General features: G+C 36.8%; 4 protein-coding genes across 13 annotated transcripts; 3 read left to right on the top strand and 1 right to left on the bottom strand.

Annotated features, from left to right (window-relative positions):
- The first annotated feature begins 652 nt into the window (after positions 1–652).
- On the top strand, positions 653–7001 carry LOC124201697 (unextended protein-like). 4 transcript variants are annotated; one of them, XM_046597872.1, is made up of 15 exons: positions 653–1328; positions 2120–2276; positions 2713–2829; positions 2892–3165; positions 3435–3511; positions 3582–3690; positions 3749–3810; positions 3894–4067; positions 4445–4616; positions 4687–4995; positions 5071–5100; positions 5167–5450; positions 5542–5683; positions 5997–6289; positions 6375–7001. In XM_046597872.1, exons 1-15 carry the CDS (start codon positions 916–918, stop codon positions 6645–6647), a joined length of 2886 nt encoding a protein of 961 aa, XP_046453828.1. In that variant the 5' UTR covers positions 653–915; the 3' UTR covers positions 6648–7001. The 4 variants fall into 4 exon arrangements, with proteins under 4 accessions (XP_046453828.1, XP_046453831.1, XP_046453830.1 ...); XM_046597875.1 differs by having other exon boundaries at positions 661–930; positions 2120–2268; XM_046597874.1 differs by having other exon boundaries at positions 1195–1328; positions 2046–2268.
- Positions 7002–7173: 172 nt separating this feature from the next.
- LOC124201699 (spliceosome-associated protein CWC15 homolog) lies at positions 7174–8338 on the top strand. Its single transcript, XM_046597878.1, has 4 exons — positions 7174–7540; positions 7598–7741; positions 7829–7988; positions 8048–8338. The coding sequence occupies exons 1-4, from the start codon at positions 7410–7412 to the stop codon at positions 8288–8290; spliced, it is 678 nt and encodes a 225-aa protein (XP_046453834.1). The 5' UTR covers positions 7174–7409; the 3' UTR covers positions 8291–8338.
- Positions 8339–8480: 142 nt separating this feature from the next.
- Positions 8481–11018, bottom strand: LOC124201698 (cell cycle checkpoint protein RAD17-like). Of its 2 annotated transcripts, XM_046597876.1 has the most exons (10): positions 10834–11018; positions 10545–10775; positions 10343–10487; positions 10068–10284; positions 9866–9991; positions 9643–9800; positions 9439–9585; positions 9060–9368; positions 8824–8994; positions 8481–8758 (listed from the first exon to the last, which is right to left on the bottom strand). In XM_046597876.1, exons 1-10 carry the CDS (start codon positions 10840–10842, stop codon positions 8604–8606), a joined length of 1668 nt encoding a protein of 555 aa, XP_046453832.1. In that variant the 5' UTR covers positions 10843–11018; the 3' UTR covers positions 8481–8603. The 2 variants fall into 2 exon arrangements, with proteins under 2 accessions (XP_046453832.1, XP_046453833.1); XM_046597877.1 differs by lacking the exon at positions 8481–8758 and having other exon boundaries at positions 8832–8990; positions 10834–10993.
- Positions 11019–11286: 268 nt separating this feature from the next.
- Positions 11287–16487, top strand: LOC124202762 (protein PHTF2-like). 6 transcript variants are annotated; one of them, XM_046599171.1, is made up of 14 exons: positions 11287–11670; positions 12433–13021; positions 13088–13742; positions 13805–13985; positions 14041–14140; positions 14210–14386; positions 14446–14476; positions 14595–14717; positions 14814–14973; positions 15043–15271; positions 15337–15432; positions 15500–15646; positions 15719–15814; positions 15877–16487. In XM_046599171.1, the coding sequence occupies exons 2-14, from the start codon at positions 12527–12529 to the stop codon at positions 16024–16026; spliced, it is 2640 nt and encodes an 879-aa protein (XP_046455127.1). In that variant the 5' UTR covers positions 11287–11670; positions 12433–12526; the 3' UTR covers positions 16027–16487. The 6 variants fall into 6 exon arrangements, with proteins under 6 accessions (XP_046455127.1, XP_046455129.1, XP_046455125.1 ...); XM_046599173.1 differs by having other exon boundaries at positions 13808–13985; XM_046599170.1 differs by lacking the exon at positions 11287–11670 and adding an exon at positions 11850–12269.
- The last annotated feature ends 12 nt before the right edge of the window (positions 16488–16499 follow it).

The raw sequence follows: 16499 nt of genomic DNA on the forward strand, positions 1-16499 counted from the left end.
ACACACATAAGCTGATACACTCCAGCCAGTGAGAGATATGGCCGACACCACAGCACTCAGGTGCTTCCAGCTAATTATCCACTCGCACATCAACGCTTGGAGACGCTTAGAGTTATTATATTGAAGTAAGACACCGGTACGTTGCTGAACCTGATTGAGGAGGTGACGAACTTTCTACAAATGTGTCCTTCCCCTGATATAGTGTAGTGTAGCTTAGTATAGTTACATATAGGAACTATATGATTGGATTGGATTGGACTCCGGCCGTTTTGGATAATTTTGTCACGTTCATCTCTTCATCTATATTTGGCGGAGTGTTCCAGAACGAATTCACGTCAAGTCATGCCTTGCATTGGCAAGATCATTCGTTTTATACTGAAGGCGCTCGGCCGCTCGCCGACAAGAAATGTTTGTCAGAGACACTGCCCTGATGCGCGCCGGACAGCGCATTGTCATATATCAGGGGAAGGACACATTTGTAGAAAGTTCCGTTTTAACTATACTATACTATACTATACTACACCATACACTACACTATATCAGGAGTCAGAAAATTTGAAAAAACCCGGTTTCACTACACTATGCTACACTACACTACGCCAAACACTACACTATATGGGAGACCAGGCAAGTGTAATCGGGATTTTACCATACTACACCACACTACACTACGCCATCCACCATCACTACACTACACGTTGGCTGGTGTAGGAGCATCCCCTATGTAGTTACACATACGCTCACTAGGTGGCGCCACGGTATTTCCAAGTCAGCCAGGGGTAGTGAGCCAAACGGCGCGTCATAGTATCATGACGATAGAAATATAACGGGAAAGGGGTTTCGTTTCGTCGAGACCCAGGCCCCAGCTGACAGGTGCTTGCGATACATTCAAGATTTGAGTTACATAATGTGAACATGAACATGGCGTCGGTTAGTAAAATTCGCTTTTTGGTTTTAGTTAATATTTTCTACCCCGTGTTTGTGTCGTCCGTTTGGGTTAAGAATGTAAAAAGCGTTGTACAGTGTTCCAATAAAGACGATACTATATCCGCCGAAATCTACGCGATTGAATCATCAAGTTTCATATTAAGAATGTGCGGGTGCAATGGGTACGACATTATCCCAAAAAATTTCCGACAAGTAACTGTGGCACACAAATCGTGTGAATTCCCTGTGATTCGTATTGAAATTAATCGGAATACATCTGAACTTAATTGTGTTTTGTCTAAACCTATTGATATCGATCTTTTTCGCTATAACGGACTAATACTTTGTCCTAGCGAAAACAAAACTTGGGACACCGCTGTGGTTTTAAAATCGACGTTAAGGTATTATTCAATTCATCACTTGCCGCTGTTGTACACAGAAATTCAAAATTGTCTGTCAAATTAATATTTTAAAGTTATTTCAACTGTATTTTTTTCACCATGAAGTAATTAGTTCTAGATTTCTGAAACGTAAAAATGACAAGTAGGCCTATAATAAAGAATAATGTAATAAGTGTCTTGATTGTCGTTTTAATGGCCTATTTTGTTTTTGCTGGATATGCGATTATGCGGGTTACGATACACAAAAACATTTAATGCTTGGCCGAGCAAGGTTTCACCGCTGATATAAATAACGTATTCCGTATTCCGTATTTCTATATTAAACGCTTATTAGTAGAGAAATTTCATTTTTCGTCAATGCATGTACCGGTAACGAATTTCTTTACCTACATAGCAAATTAGTCGGGAATTCGTAAGGCTGAGTAGCCTATATTGTTACATAACTCAGTGATAAGAATGTTAGAATAGTTTTTTTTAAACAAGTTAAATTATAAGTATATTTCTTTGCAAACCTATTGCTTGGGTAACCTTGTGTTGCCGAGGAATTCAATCATCAACTCGTCAACAATATTCTTTTCATCGGAAGAACTACTCTCTAAATTGTGACTTTCTTGTTCCGATGATGATTGTGCTTGGCGTGAATGTGATGTGAGAGTTGCTTAGCAAATAGAACCATTTCAATTACAAAACAAGTTGAAAACAAAAATGTTTCAATAGGACAAACTTGCTGCTGACTCAACACAAGATCTTGGTCATCTTGTTAATGCTTATTCTTGAAATCGGCTTCGCAGACCTCCGGCAAATCGCTCAGCTCCAGACATTGAATCGATCGTGTCAACAAGAGCTGACTTTCGACCGGCCGTCATAACAGGACTGCGCGTTGAGGAGACAGCTGAAAAAGAAGTGTTTTATGAAGACGGAGTTTCAGTCTTTCTGGCTGGTACACTAGTAAGGTTAATCTATAGCTTAATTTTTCTTCATTTAAATTTTAAATTCCATAAATGTTTTATTTAAATTTAATTTTTAGTTTAGTTAATTTTTTTTGTTTCTATTAGGGATACTTTTAGGCTTTTTTTTTTATTTGTTTTGACATAAGTAAGATACAAGCTCGAACTTTGCGCTTTTGCAGGTAATACAAAAAAGCGTGCATGACCAGAAATTCATGTGATTCATTACATAAATGCACTTGGTATTGTTACTGTGCACGCAAAAGTCTTTGTATTATTTCAATTATTAAATCGTTGATCGTTGGTTTTATTAGGAAAATATGGCATACTTTCACGTAAATTATTTTTGGACGATGTGTTGCATCGTTCGCCTTATTTTATTGATGGACATGCTCGTGTCAATTGTTATCTTCGTTTTCTTAATCAAATAAATCTAGGTAGCTGTGCGCTTGTTTGGCTACGACTTCAGCGAAACTTCGGAATTCCGGTTTGTTTTTGTTCCCCGTGAAAGAGGGTCGGACTGTGAAGATTTGCCCTTCACAGTCACAATTCAGGTAAATTAACAATTTGAATTTTATTTACTTGATAGCATTGTTTAAAACCATCCTGTACACAGCTGAACAATGGATCGTTGACTACGCACTCGTCTTTAGTTCATTTTCGTCTGCCCATCTCAGATCAAATTAACAGTGAAAATTCGGAAGAAGGATCATCGGCGTTTTATGTTTGTACTTTAGCACGGTTAAATGGTTTGAACCGGTGGTTTCATCAAGGAAAAGAACCGGGATTGAAACTGCGAACTTACCAGCGTTCTCTCCCCATATGGATTCAAGTGTCCATCATAACCATTTTGTTATCCTTATCTGGACTTTTCTCTGGTCTCAATTTAGGTACTATATATCTGTTTTCATAAAAACTAATTGTGAATTTTCTTCGGCTTGGAGATGCATAGCTTTCCTGTAGTTCAGTGAACTTTATCGTGGATATTTTAAAAAAAATGAAAAAAGTTCAAAAATATTTGCGTTACTCATTCTGTAGGTTAGGTTAGTTATATGAAAGGTTAGGATATGAAATTGGGTCCACACGGCTAAGCTATATAACTTATTATTCAATGTAACCTATTCGTTAGTGTGTGTGTATAAAAGTATCGTTTTTGTAGGACTCATGGCTCTCGATCGCACCGAACTGAAAATTTACGAAAATACTGGATTAGAAAGAGAGAGACGTTTTGCTAAGGTAGTCAACTTATCACCCATAGTTTTCGAAAAAATGTCTGATTATGTTTTCTTGAAAATTTTTCCATTAGACCATAATCCCTATAAGAAATCGCGGAAATTATCTGTTATGCACTTTACTTCTGGGCAACGTACTCTTCAATTCTACACTTACTATCCTATTGGATGATTTAACATCTGGTATTATTCACCGTAATATACTTATTAAGTCACTTAACGATAAGCATTGAGCTAAAAGGTCTCATCGCAATTATCGGATCAACCTTGGGAATCGTCATCTTCGGTGAAATTATCCCTCAGGTAATGAATTCTTATGTTGATGCAATGATGCCTTTGCGCGTTATTTGATTTATTTATTTTTTTTTTTTCAAAAATATATATAGTCGTTATGTTCACGATTTGGACTAGCCATAGGCGCGCATACGGTTTGGATTACAAAGTTTTTCATGCTGATTACCTTTCCCATGGCATATCCAATCTCTTTGATTCTTGATCGAATTCTGGGAAAAGAGATTGGTGCATTTTACGACCGAGAAAGACTGAAAGAGCTGATAAAGGTATTGATGGTATTTATTTGTTATTTCATTAGACAGGAAAATTTTTAGTTATTTAAATGTTTAGTAGCAGTAGATTTATAGCCTACTCTTATCACTTTCGAAGGGTTTTGCATTTTAAATTGGATTCTCTGGAAACCGATAGTTCAAGTGTTTTGTATTCTAAGCACGCATTCTTTCGTAACGAGGTCTAACCAGTTGTTTGTTTAGTTGTAGAATTGTCTTGATTAAATATCAAAGGCCTTATTGAATTGCGCATTTTTGTTTTAAAATTTAAAACGACTCATGCCAAGTGAAACAGAAACCAACAAAGAACAAACGCATATACTTATACTTACCGTTACGTTTTTTTTTTTCTATTTACTTTTCTTGATACAAAGGTCACGAATGAGTATCATGGCTTGGAGAAAGAAGAAGTTAACATAATCGCTGGGGCTTTAGAACTCCGTCGGAAAACCGTGGGAGATATTATGACGAGGTTGGAGGACGTTTTCATGCTGAGCTATGAATCAGTTTTGGACTTCGAGACAGTTTCGGAGATAATGAAGCAAGGTGTTGCCGCTCAGTGAACCATGAAAATTCGACATCTTAAAAAAAGGACTAACATTCTGATATTTTACAGGTTTCTCGCGAATACCCGTCTATGAGGAGCAACGCAATAATATAATAGCTCTGTTGTTCATAAAAGAATTGGCTCTGGTAGATCCTGACGATGCAACTCCGTTGAAGACCTTGTGTCAGTTTTACCAAAATCGATGTAACTTCGTCTTCGAGGACACAACACTTGACGTGATTTTCAACGAATTTAAAGAAGGCCACAAGGGTCATATGGCCTTTGTTCAGCGAGTGAATTGCGAAGGAGACGGTGACCCGTTTTATGAGACGGTGGGATTGGTAACTCTAGAAGACGTCATTGAAGAATTGATCCAGGGTTAGCTAGATTGCAAAAAAAATATAAATACAAGTTGTAAGGATTTTATTAATGCTTTTCTCATTTTTGTTTCAGCTGAAATTGTCGATGAAACTGACATATGGAGTAAGTTATTTCCATTTCAATTTTTATTACTTACATATATTTCCTTCTGTTCTTTTTAAATTTTAGTGGACAATCGAAGTAAACGTCGTCGAGAGAAGGGTTGCAAGGTTTTGCACGACTTCAGTAACTTTGCTGTGCGCCATCGCGTGAAGCCTGCTCATAAAATCTCTCCCCAGTTAGCTTTGGCCACTCTACAGTTTCTCACTTCCTCTGTCGATCCATTTAAGACTGAGTGGATATCTCAAAATATTCTTCTTCGATTAATACAGCAAAGTTCGACCATCCGATTTATTCGCGTTAAGAAAAAGGACAATTCAAAATATGATCCGGAAACGCTACTGTTTCAGCAGGTCAGCAACATGATTATTAATGCATTTCTTAATTAGATTTGAAAAATTTTCTCCGTTCTAAAGCCTAATTAATTCATATTTTTTTTTTAAGGGAAAGCCCGCTGATTACTTTATCCTTATTCTTGAAGGCCGCGTGGAAGTGACAGTTGGAAACGAAAATTTGTTTTTTGAGAGTGGACCATTTACCCATTTTGGTGCTCAGGCCTTGACGTCATCCTACTCATCGGCTACGGGTTCGTATAATTAATGCTACTACAAATTACTACTCATCTGAATTCTGAAATCATCTTATCGTCCGATGAGGGGGCAGGAAAATTGAAATGAAGAAAGTTATTAACTAAAAAGTTCTGTCGAGTTTTTTTACCGACTTCGTTTGTTTTTTGCCTTGCTTTTTCATTTCATTAACGTTATTCTCTGTTGAAATATTGGGATGGGTACTATTGCTTTTAACTATAACATGGCAAAAGATGAGCTATATATTGTAGGGGGTTTAATAACTTTACTGCATGGCGATTTCACCAATGGTTTAATGTTATTATGTATCAGGAGAATCGTCATTTGCCAACCAGTTCTTTCATGGCAGCGTACAATCAATTCACTCTCCAATCATCGATGAATTCGACATTGGCGATAATGGAAGCAAAGCTGCACGTGGACAGGCGTTTGTTGTTGATTATACTGTTCGTGCGGTCAGTGATCTAGTGTATTTTCACATGAGCCGATCCCTGTACCAAGCAGTCAGAAGTGCTACCGTCCTAGAGCGGGTACAGCGTGAAGTTGTGCCACGAATGACGGAATGCGAATCTGCTTTCATGTCTAGCAGAGAAGATTCTGATACGGTATGGGATTCCTGCAACTGAATTACTTTTATGTAGATGATAAATATTGTGACTAACCCAATTTTTTTTTTAAATTGCATTTTAGTCTGTAAATTTGACGAACGGGTTTTCACCTATTGAGTTACAACCTGACAGTTCTCGTTGTAATTCTAACTGCCTCCTGACTAGATCTGATCCGGAAAAAGAAAGCCTACTAAGTAGTTCACGAGGTAGTTCATTACCTAGTACCCCAAATGTTTGTGTGGTCGATAGTCGATACAAAAGAAATGACGTTTTCAGTAGTTGTTCACCCCAGACCATCATTAATCATCAAAATGATACTGGAAATTACTCTTTTCCACACCGTTCTGATCGATAATTCCTTGGATAATTCGATTTAGTGAAATATTTGATGAAAACTGGGAAAACAGTTGAACAAATAGTTCGTCTACAACCGCTGGCGCGCTCAAATATTAGTGAAATTGTCGGAGAACGATTAATGTGGATGCATCCTATAAATGTGGTACCACTTCTTGACATTCCCGTTGATAAAATAATAATGTAGAAAAGGGAAGGTGCAAGACGATGCGCACTACTATGGTTTGTTGTTTTATCAATCTAAATTTGTTTTAGTAGTGATTGAAAATCTAGAACTTTCATTGTCAACACATTCACACAGTCGATTTTTTTATTGGTTATTAAAAATAAACCACAAACATATGTATTCCTTTAATGTACTGTAATTGCGTAACATAAATCGTGTGTGGAAATGTAGGAAACCAGTTATGTGAGGTGAAACAAAGTAACCTATTTCGTACTTTTTTTAATTAACAAAATTTCGCGGGTTTTCTGATCAAATCGGGGGAGGAGCATAAAAATCGACACTAGCGACACCACATTGAAAACGAAGAACTATCAACCTGCTTCTTCTGCTTCTTGCATGAGTTGCATCTCGACTCGAGATTCTCGAGTAAGAATCCAACTTCTGTCGTGTGTCCTTGATTAGTTGATTTTAATTGTGTTGGGGGAAAAGCGTTTAGTAACTTTGGAGGTTTTCAAGAGTCGGATACAACAGAGCAACTCTTTCATCAAAGCCAAGTACAAGTAGCATTTTCCACAGTAATTGAAAAATCGTTAGAAAATGACAACTGCTTCGCGACCAACATTTGCCCCTGCTACTGGAGGACAAGGCAGGGGAGAAACGTCTCTCAGTTCTATGAGTAAGCAATATTCGAGTCGAGATCTTGCATCACATACTAAACTAAAATACAGGTAAAATTTAAATTTAATTCAAAAATTCTGACATTCTAATTTTATTTCTTTTGATAGGGATATTGGTCAGGGATCATCAGAGGAAATTCGCAACAAGGATCTAAAAAGAGATCTAGAAGAACGGGAAAAATCTCATAAGGAAAAAGGAGATCGCAAAGACAGAGATAGGGCTGTTAAATCAGCTTCGTCAGTATCTTCCCAGTAAGTCTGAAAAACATTTAACTTTTTTTCCCTATCTCTACAAACTATTTCAGTTATGGGATTAAAGAATGTGTTAACACTTTGCAGGAAGAAATTACGTGTTGATCCTAGTAGCTTGGATGCAGATGATCCCATTGAAGACGAAAGTGATGACAGTGTTGATGAAGAAGATGAAGATGACACTGCTGAATTAATGGCAGAGCTTCAGAGAATAAAGGGTGAACGAGCATCTGAATTGGCCAAAAAGGTATTATCATTGACTTAGATGCTCTTGTTTGTCAAATACACAAATTGCTTGTTTTTCAGGAAATGGAACAGAGACAAGAAGAGGAACGTATCAGAATGGAAAATATTTTAAGCGGAAATCCATTGTTAAATTACGCTGGGAAACCTCAGAAATCTGACTTGCGTGTCAAACGACGATGGGATGACGATGTTGTCTTCAAAAATTGTTCCCGTGCTGAGCCGGAAAGGAAAGAAATCACTTTTATTAATGATTCACTTCGGTCTGAATTTCATAAGAAATTCATGGACAAGTATATTAAATAATTTTTTATGTTCCATGCATTTGATTAAATACATTTCCTGTCTTAATTACTAAGTTTATTTGTAAAATTTTTTTTTGTGGCTGATTCGTTAATCGTCTGTAAAGGACTAAAGACACTTTAATTCAGTATACCAATTTTTCCTTTAAAAAGTTTTCTTATTCATTCATTGGCATACTTACAATATAAGAAAATATTTTTAAATTATTTATTCCTCTTTGTTCATCAAATAGAATTTTATAATTCTAAATATTAGAAATTGTTGACATTACAATAAAAAAAAACCTCGATCTCTTTATTATCGCGACGTGACGACTCTAGTCGTCATAATCTTCGATGATGATATCAGCGTCCTCGTCCCGATCCTTTTTACCATTCGAGTTTACGGAGTCCACTACATTTGCTGAAAAATCAGTGGATTGACTAACTTGAAACTGGTGGTAATTAAGCTGGCCTGATGTTGATTTTAACCCTGTATCAATTTAATTAAATGAATAATAATAAGATATTTAAAAATAAAGAGAAATGAGATCTCACCGTCTGTTATTTTAGATCCTGATCGAATAAGGTTGATAAACGGCAATGTTTCAGAAAAAAAAGAGGGTCCACATTTATTACCATAACCGTCTTGTACGTGCATGTGCAATTCTTGTTGCTGTTGAAGAACTGAATAATAATCAGGTTTTCTCAGAGGACGCCAAGCACTACCTTGAGTTTAGGAAATTACTTGTCAAGTATATAAGTGTATACACCTTTAAACGCAACCTCATTACCGTTAACGCTTGTGTTGCTAAACAACAGGCCTCGCACACCAGTTAAAAGGGACCATTCATCAAAAATCTCTTTATACACCAACTGGTTACCAAGTGAGTCGGCTGAGCTCAAGTATCCTACAGCTTTGGACACGTCTTCAATTCGGTTGAAATAGAGCGGATAATTCTGGTGTAGATACAGCAGAACCTTAGAGGAAGCTTCATCAATATTTTTAGTTAATTCATTAACATCTTCTTTCAATGGCAGCCGAAATTCTTCTAACAAATGTTTCGGTAATTCAGGCAAACTTCCCTGAACTTGATCCAATCCTATCACGTTTTAAATAGAAACCAACGTATGACAATAAGTTATATGCGTTAAAACATATGAAGTGATTACTTTTTGAATGGAGAATTTTTCCAATTGCGTGCATGAAATCCAGCGATCCATCTCGGACATACATCGTGTTTAATGAATCTTTCTTTTCAACGGAAGCAAGTTTCCTCTTTTTCGAGTAGGCGGGCGGTTTTTTAACGTTGACATTGCCTAATTAATAAAATGTAGTAAGTTTGTTCACGAATAAAATTATTATGAAATATTTACTTGTAGTTATCCAGTGCATCGCATTCAAAGCACTTCGCAGGTCGCCATTGCAAGATCCAACAATACCTTCGATCACTTCAGGTGGAGTAGCTTGTTTAGATTTAAGTGAAACTCTTTGTAGTGCTTTTAGTACAAAAGTATTTGCAAGACCTGTAAAGCTGCATGGAAGGACAAAGAAACTTGGTATAAAAAATTACCAAACAATAACCCAAATGAAAGGTACTTGACAGTGGACATCATAAGTCTTTCTGACAAAACAGTTGGAAAAAGTTTTAGCTGAGTGCTGTTGAAGGCTTTCGTACTAGTTAATATGAATACAGCAGGTGTTCTTGTTCTATGTGAGTACTTCCTAAACAAATTGTAAACAGAAATTACTAGCAGGATTCTATATGAAATAACATGCTCACAAAACTCAGCCTACATACAGGAGGATATTGTGCCATCTTTCAAGATTTTTGAAAATCATAGGGGGAAATTCTTTTATGAGAAGAATTTTTCTCATGTTGGAATTGTGAGCAACTGAACCTTTAGCATCTTTCATTTTAAGAGTGGAGAAACGATTTGCTCTTTCCAAAAACTCTTCTAGGTGATCATAAAAATTGACATCTTTTTGCTTAGGCTCTCTATAATGGTGAGGATTATCTAAAGATAGAATATCCTTAATGTAGAACTAAGTAATAGACTGCAATATTTTACAAACATTGTTCATATTCCCATTCACTAGCTTCAAAATGCTTGATTGGTTCCTCCCAAGCTAGTATTTCTATGTTTAATTCTTTGCACAGTACACTTAAAGTTTGATATTTGCCACATCCAGGGGGGCCAGTTAAGAGAAGAAACTGTCCCTGAAAAATTAAAGATTTTATCAATAAAACTCCAAAGGTAAGTGAATACTGTCAAACCTGCTGGCTTTTTGAAAATGCTTGTTCCAACCAATGTTTCACTTCTGCAACTTTTTTCTTTTGAACTACAAGTTCACTAGAGTTTACTGGTGTTGACGTACATTCTGTAGATTCTGTTGATTGTTTCACTCTTGCAGAATCATACATAAGTGATTTACTGCTGCATTGTTTCTTTGTTGAGTGTGTATAGCCTTCAGATCCCTTTGCAAAATCTGGTTTCACCCACCCTTTCTTTATTAAATTGAGGAAATAATATAATTATTTTTACAATGTTATTTATTATTTTTACCTGAGACATGGTTTCAATTATTTCCCTTTACCAAAAAAAATTTGTTTAAACTAGTTAGTAGTTAACCAGACATTAATTTAGTTAACCAGCAATCGTCGAACGATACAACCATGGATACAACACAACCACTTCCAAAACAATCAAAATAAAATCATAGGATGACTGAAAAGTTGGCCATCAATCTCAACATACGAGTGAGCCCATTTCTCGCGTACGCTTCTGCCATCTAGCATTTCCAGCAAAAACTTAGCCTACTGTCCTTTTTTCAAAACCACACTAGACACATAATTCACTAGTAATATAAATAAGACTACCGGTGGATTATTTTATTCCAAAAGCAACGAGGATTTTAAAAATTATACATTGATGTTTTATTTCATTTCATTTGATCAAAAATGAACTTCGACCATTGTCTCTAGATGGCACATTTAACAATTTCGCATCAAAATTGTTATATAAGATCCCCGGCCATTGTATTGAATGCAGTGGTAATGTAATAAGCTCCGAAACTTATTACCTATTGAGTATTGACCACTATTGAGCCTCTACCTCTACTTTCGGGAGATCAATAGTTTGTATCGTCTTACGTAGCGAACACATTGTTTAGTTTGAAACAATAACGAATAACTCTCATAATTTTCTTCAGTTTGCTTTCCTTTGTGTTGACGGGTATTGTGTTGATCAAGTCTAAGAGAACATCGATTGGCCTTCGGTCATAATGGTCGCGAGCTTACAGACAAAATTGGACGAACTAAAATTCGTCGAATAGTCCAAAAAATCCGCCCTGTATCTACTGTTTGCTGTTTTTGCTAGGAATTTCCAATCATCTTTGAAAAGGTATTTTATTTTTCTCTTTAGACTTTGGCTAAATAAAATAGGAGTAGAAATACAACTGGACTTTGTTAATGGTGCAAATTTATTTTACCCAGAATCTGAACAATAAGTTTAAATAAAATATGATTTAAAATACTATTTTTGTTTTGTTTTTATGAATTAAATGTTCTTATTATCTGAAAAAGTAAAAGAGATTTAAGGTGTGTGCTAGCCTAATCTTGTCCACATTTTTTGTTGTTGTCTAGATTTTGAAATTCATGATAAAGTTTATTACTTCCATTACTCAACCTTCATTGATCTCCCAACAGTGTCTCCTTTTAAGAACAACATTTGGGTATGCTGAGTTTTGGTAACATTTGGCAAGGGGCTTAGGGCCCACTTTGTTGTTTGGGAAAGTTAAATGGAAAAATTCCAATAGCGCTGTAGCGCCATCTGGTCACAATTATTTGGTTTTCGTTTCTTTTTCCGTTAACTCATTTTCATGCGACATGACAAAATCATTTGGTATCGCAAAATATTGTGCGTCAGCTACAATAGCATCGATTATCCTTCCACTGTGCATTGCTGGATTGCTTTGAAATCCATATTTATTAAGCAGAAAGGTTATCTACTCATTTAAAAACTTACTAGTATAAATGCTGTTGACATTGGCCTAGTTAATGTCTTTTTATTTGTGAAAACAGTTAATTCATTGCAGATTTCCTTTTTGTATTATTATTATCCGTTAAAAACGTTAAAATGATGATAAATGTTGTATGGTTGCAGGTCACTGCACTGACTACTTCGTTAAAATCATCATCCAGTCGAACAGTACGCGTCGTTTTCAGTGAACTAGGAGATGAAGTCTTGATAAATTATCATGGCCCTAAACCAAGCTCTTTGTTGGTATCAACATAAAATCGGCGCCTACGACAAACAGATCTGGGAAGAAACAGTTGAACAACGTATACTTCATGGTCTCTCGCACGTGCCAAAGAAGTCTGGCAAACTCAAGTTAGACTACATAGATTTGGACGTGGTTCGAGGATCCTCTTTTCCTAAAGCTAAGCCAAAACACGGTTTGGTCTACCTTAGTCAGCTATGTGTTCTACGTCTTCTATTTTTACCTTTTCACCGACATTGGTGGATCCAGCAAACTTCCTGCGGTGTTTTTCAGCTGCTCCTGATTCTCTATGGATTTCAAATGGTCAATATGGTCATATACTTCACTAGACCTCAAGGGATCAGCGATCCCTCTATTCGGATAAACAATGAGACAACCGACAATCCTGAAATAATTTATCACGATGTGTCAGCGGAAGAGGTACTGGTACCCGTATTAATGATGTGCATTCTCAGCCTTCTTCTTTCGCAGGTAATTATTATTATTTCCTTCTGGTTTACAATCAGGATTTTTCGAGAATTTATTTTGTAACTGTAGATGGTGTCCACCCAAGCTAACACTCATTTATCTCCTCGACGACCGAAAAGTAAATTGCGGACTAAGCGAACTAAAAGAAGAGTTGGTCGGAGAATAGGAACTACGCCGTCTGATTCAAAGTCATCCCTGGAAAATGTTGAAACGCAATCTCCATCACCACCTAGTGATCAGAAACCAGACGATATCATAATTGAGCCTAAAATAAAGAAACGTTCTTTTTCGGAGGAGAGACAAACATCTCGAGTCAAAATAGGGCAACGTTCGTCATCATTGCAATTGGATTCCACACATGTCTTACAGCAACCTTTACGCGTTTCTCAGTTAGGAGTTGCCAGGAACCAGCAGCCAGTTGTTTCCAAAAGAAAAGCTTGGTTTTTCTCATGGCCAGTTCGCCTCGTTGTCCCTAACCGAGTCACAATCGAAGATGAGGGATTTGATAGTTTTCATGGCAACAACTCCAGTTCAAGCGATTGCGAAAATGAGGAAAATGCACTGCCTGAAAAAATGGCCCAGTTGAATCCCCTCGGAGTTGTGGGATTGGCTGAGATCAATGCGGACGACAAAGTTGAATCCCCAACCGAAAATTTTAAATTGGAAATTAATGGTAGTGACTCAGTTCCCAGTTGCAGTTCTGACAGTGCTGCTGACGGCCAAGGTAATTTACAATTCGAGAAATCAATAAGATTTGCACGTTAACGTTAACAAGAACTTGTATAGCAGAGACTGCCGCAAATGCTATTCAGCCTCTGTTACGGAGACGGCGAAATTTACCGTCGATTGCTTTGAAACTCATTCCCCCAGAAGCGAATCAATCTTTCGGGATTAACTCAGAGACGGAATCAGAACCACCCCCTCGAAACCCTAACCCCAAATGTGTGACAATCATGAGCAATGAGAGGTATTCGTTTACGTTATTATTTTCTAATAATCTTCACAGCAAAGATTTTATGTAGACATTGTGATAACTCAATATTGGCTGGAGAAAGTAGTTATCAGAGTTCCTGCGAAAGCGATGGAGACGCTCACTCTTCAATTGCTTCTCCAAGCTATAAGGTATGGTGTCTAAAGAAAAATTTTGACGTCGAATCAGAATTGTGCATGCATGGCGCCATTCAATTTTAGCTATCGGAACCAAGTACACCCCTGGATTGGACAGGAGTGACAACCAATTCGGAGGAATGTTCTTACAGTTCCGAGTCTCGTTCCGAGTCGGATGAAAATGAAACAAACCGCTTTGCCAGTGTAGTAGGTGATATAAATTGGAATGATGAACTTGCTTTTTCGTGGGAAGCTCATGGAGTGAGTTGACGTTGATAATTTATTCAGCGAACATACTTATTTCCACTGTATTTTCTTAGACTCCTACATTAAGTTCGTCGTCGGATAAAGGTTAGTTTAAAAAAAAAAAAAAAAAAAAAAACATGTGGTAAAATAAAGAAGATTAACCTAAAACAAATCGAGCGATTAAGTAACATCTTTCGATCTTTTCACTTTTTCTGTTGTATAGTCAGCTGTACCGTTTGGGAAGGATTGGAGGTGAAGAAAGCTGATCTCTCCGTTCTTGACGTAGCAGCAGCCATCATAGCAAAAGTAGATGTCATGCCGGAAAGCACGGACTACCTGTGTGGAGGTAAGAGAATGAATGAAAAGTGATGCTTTTTTTTTAATGTGTTACTTTTATTAATGCAAAATGATCTGATTGGTTATATCTTTGCTTGTTGAATAGGTTTAGTCATGGCAGGAATCTTTGCTCTTTTACCCATCATTTATCGAATAAATAGCGCCGTTGGGTCAGCCGTTGTTGACATGCTTCATCCAAGCTCATTTCGCAAAGCGCTGCATAGTACCAATATAATATGCAATATCCTTTTTGGATCCTCTCGATGGTAATTTCAACTCCAGAATAATTAATAGAAAATGTTTTGGGGATGTATTTGAATCTTTTTACTCAAAAGGGAAAAGATTATTGTAGTCACTGCAGCAATGGAGCGCTTCGCAATGGCTGCGTTCTTTCTCTTTCTCCTAGCAGTGGCCGAGAGAACATTCAAGCAGCGCTTCCTCTACGCGAAACTCTTCTCTCATTTAACGTCTTCGCGCAGAGCACGAAATTCAGACCTTCCACACTTCCGTTTGAATAAAGTTCGGAACATTAAAACATGGCTTTCGGTCCGGTCTTACTTGAAGGTAAACATTTGAAATCAGAAATTTGTTCATTTCGATGCATTTTATTAATGTTGGCATACTTTCAGAAACGCGGCCCTCAACGTTCGGTAGATTGCATAGTTTCAGCGGCTTTCATTATCACACTTTGTTTGGTATCGTTCTTGTGCATGGAATTGCTTAAGGTATGTCGAAACACTCGTACTAATTGAAACTAATCAAATCAATTGATATAATATTGATCGTGAATAGGAGTCTCAATATCTGCATCAGTCTCTCTACAATTTAGAAGTCCTCTGTTGGTGCCTAGTTTTAGGAGTGTTTTTGCTGAGGTTTATGACACTTGGCTCCAAGATCAACAAGAAATATAGGAACCTCTCAGTTTTGATAACTGAACAAGTGAATTATTCTACGAATTATTCTTATTTTCCCGTATTTTCCACATTACTAATCTTAATTATTTTGGTGAAGATAAACCTCTATTTACAAATGGAACAAAAACCCGACAAGAAAGAAGAATTAATGTTGGCAAACAATGTGCTGAAGTTGGCTGCTGATCTCTTGAAAGTAATCCAACGAAGTTAAACAACATTTTATCCGAATTGTAACCGAAATGTTTTATGATCTAGGAATTGGAGAGCCCATTTAAAATATCTGGACTTTCTGCTAATCCTTATCTCTACAATCTTACCAAAGTTGTGGTGCTTTCTGCGCTCTCTGGAGTTTTATCAGAGATGTTAGGCTTTAAATTGAAACTACATAAAATTAAAATACGTTGACTAGGCTATTGAGTGAGGGCTAGACAGTCTTTCATAGCTGTGGCGTTTACTCGTCCAAATTAACGAAATGAATTTCAAATATAACAAATTGGGTCGTAATTCTTTCCGTCTATTCGATACCGTACATCGAGTACATCTGTATTGTATCTACACCTACTAACCTGCAAAGTTTGCTGGATAAATTTTAAAAGTTACCTATAACATTTTGTTAACCCAATTAAGTGCAGAGCTTTGGCTAGTTCTAAACTTTATAAATAGTAGTGTTCATGTTAACCCGATGGATTGATCTGTGATGCCGAGCTAGGTTGAAAACCGTAATTTGATCTTAAATTGGAAACATGATAGCTATTTGAAACATTTATGGAACGATTCTGCAACAGTTGAATGTAATCCACAACCTAACATAACCTAATAGTGTTGTAAAAATGTGTTGACGCCTTGAATACTATTGGTTGACTGAATTTTTGAATCTT

Source organism: Daphnia pulex, chromosome 9 (genome assembly GCF_021134715.1).
Source record: "Daphnia pulex isolate KAP4 chromosome 9, ASM2113471v1".
Taxonomy (NCBI): Eukaryota; Metazoa; Arthropoda; class Branchiopoda; order Diplostraca; family Daphniidae; genus Daphnia; species Daphnia pulex.

What these genes read in the sequence shown, in the direction of transcription:
- LOC124201697 (XM_046597872.1), top strand. Translation starts at nt 916, where the DNA reads ATGAACATGGCGTCGGTTAGTAAAATTCGCTTTTTGGTTTTAGTTAAT. An exon ending in GTTTTAAAATCGACGTTAAG is followed by an intron (nt 1,329 to 2,119) that starts GTATTATTCAAT and finishes TCGGCTTCGCAG; the next exon opens with ACCTCCGGCAAATCGCTCAG. An exon ending in TCTTTCTGGCTGGTACACTA is followed by an intron (nt 2,277 to 2,712) that starts GTAAGGTTAATC and finishes AAATAAATCTAG; the next exon opens with GTAGCTGTGCGCTTGTTTGG.
- LOC124201699 (XM_046597878.1), top strand. Translation starts at nt 7,410, where the DNA reads ATGACAACTGCTTCGCGACCAACATTTGCCCCTGCTACTGGAGGACAA. An exon ending in GCTTCGTCAGTATCTTCCCA is followed by an intron (nt 7,742 to 7,828) that starts GTAAGTCTGAAA and finishes AACACTTTGCAG; the next exon opens with GAAGAAATTACGTGTTGATC. An exon ending in CATCTGAATTGGCCAAAAAG is followed by an intron (nt 7,989 to 8,047) that starts GTATTATCATTG and finishes CTTGTTTTTCAG; the next exon opens with GAAATGGAACAGAGACAAGA.
- LOC124201698 (XM_046597876.1), bottom strand. An exon ending in CTTATGATGTCCACTGTCAA is followed by an intron (nt 9,801 to 9,865) that starts GTACCTTTCATT and finishes CCTTCCATGCAG; the next exon opens with CTTTACAGGTCTTGCAAATA. An exon ending in GATGCACTGGATAACTACAA is followed by an intron (nt 9,586 to 9,642) that starts GTAAATATTTCA and finishes TTTATTAATTAG; the next exon opens with GCAATGTCAACGTTAAAAAA.
- LOC124202762 (XM_046599168.1), top strand. Translation starts at nt 12,527, where the DNA reads ATGGCCCTAAACCAAGCTCTTTGTTGGTATCAACATAAAATCGGCGCC. An exon ending in TCAGCCTTCTTCTTTCGCAG is followed by an intron (nt 13,022 to 13,087) that starts GTAATTATTATT and finishes TTGTAACTGTAG; the next exon opens with ATGGTGTCCACCCAAGCTAA. An exon ending in CACGGACTACCTGTGTGGAG is followed by an intron (nt 14,718 to 14,813) that starts GTAAGAGAATGA and finishes CTTGTTGAATAG; the next exon opens with GTTTAGTCATGGCAGGAATC.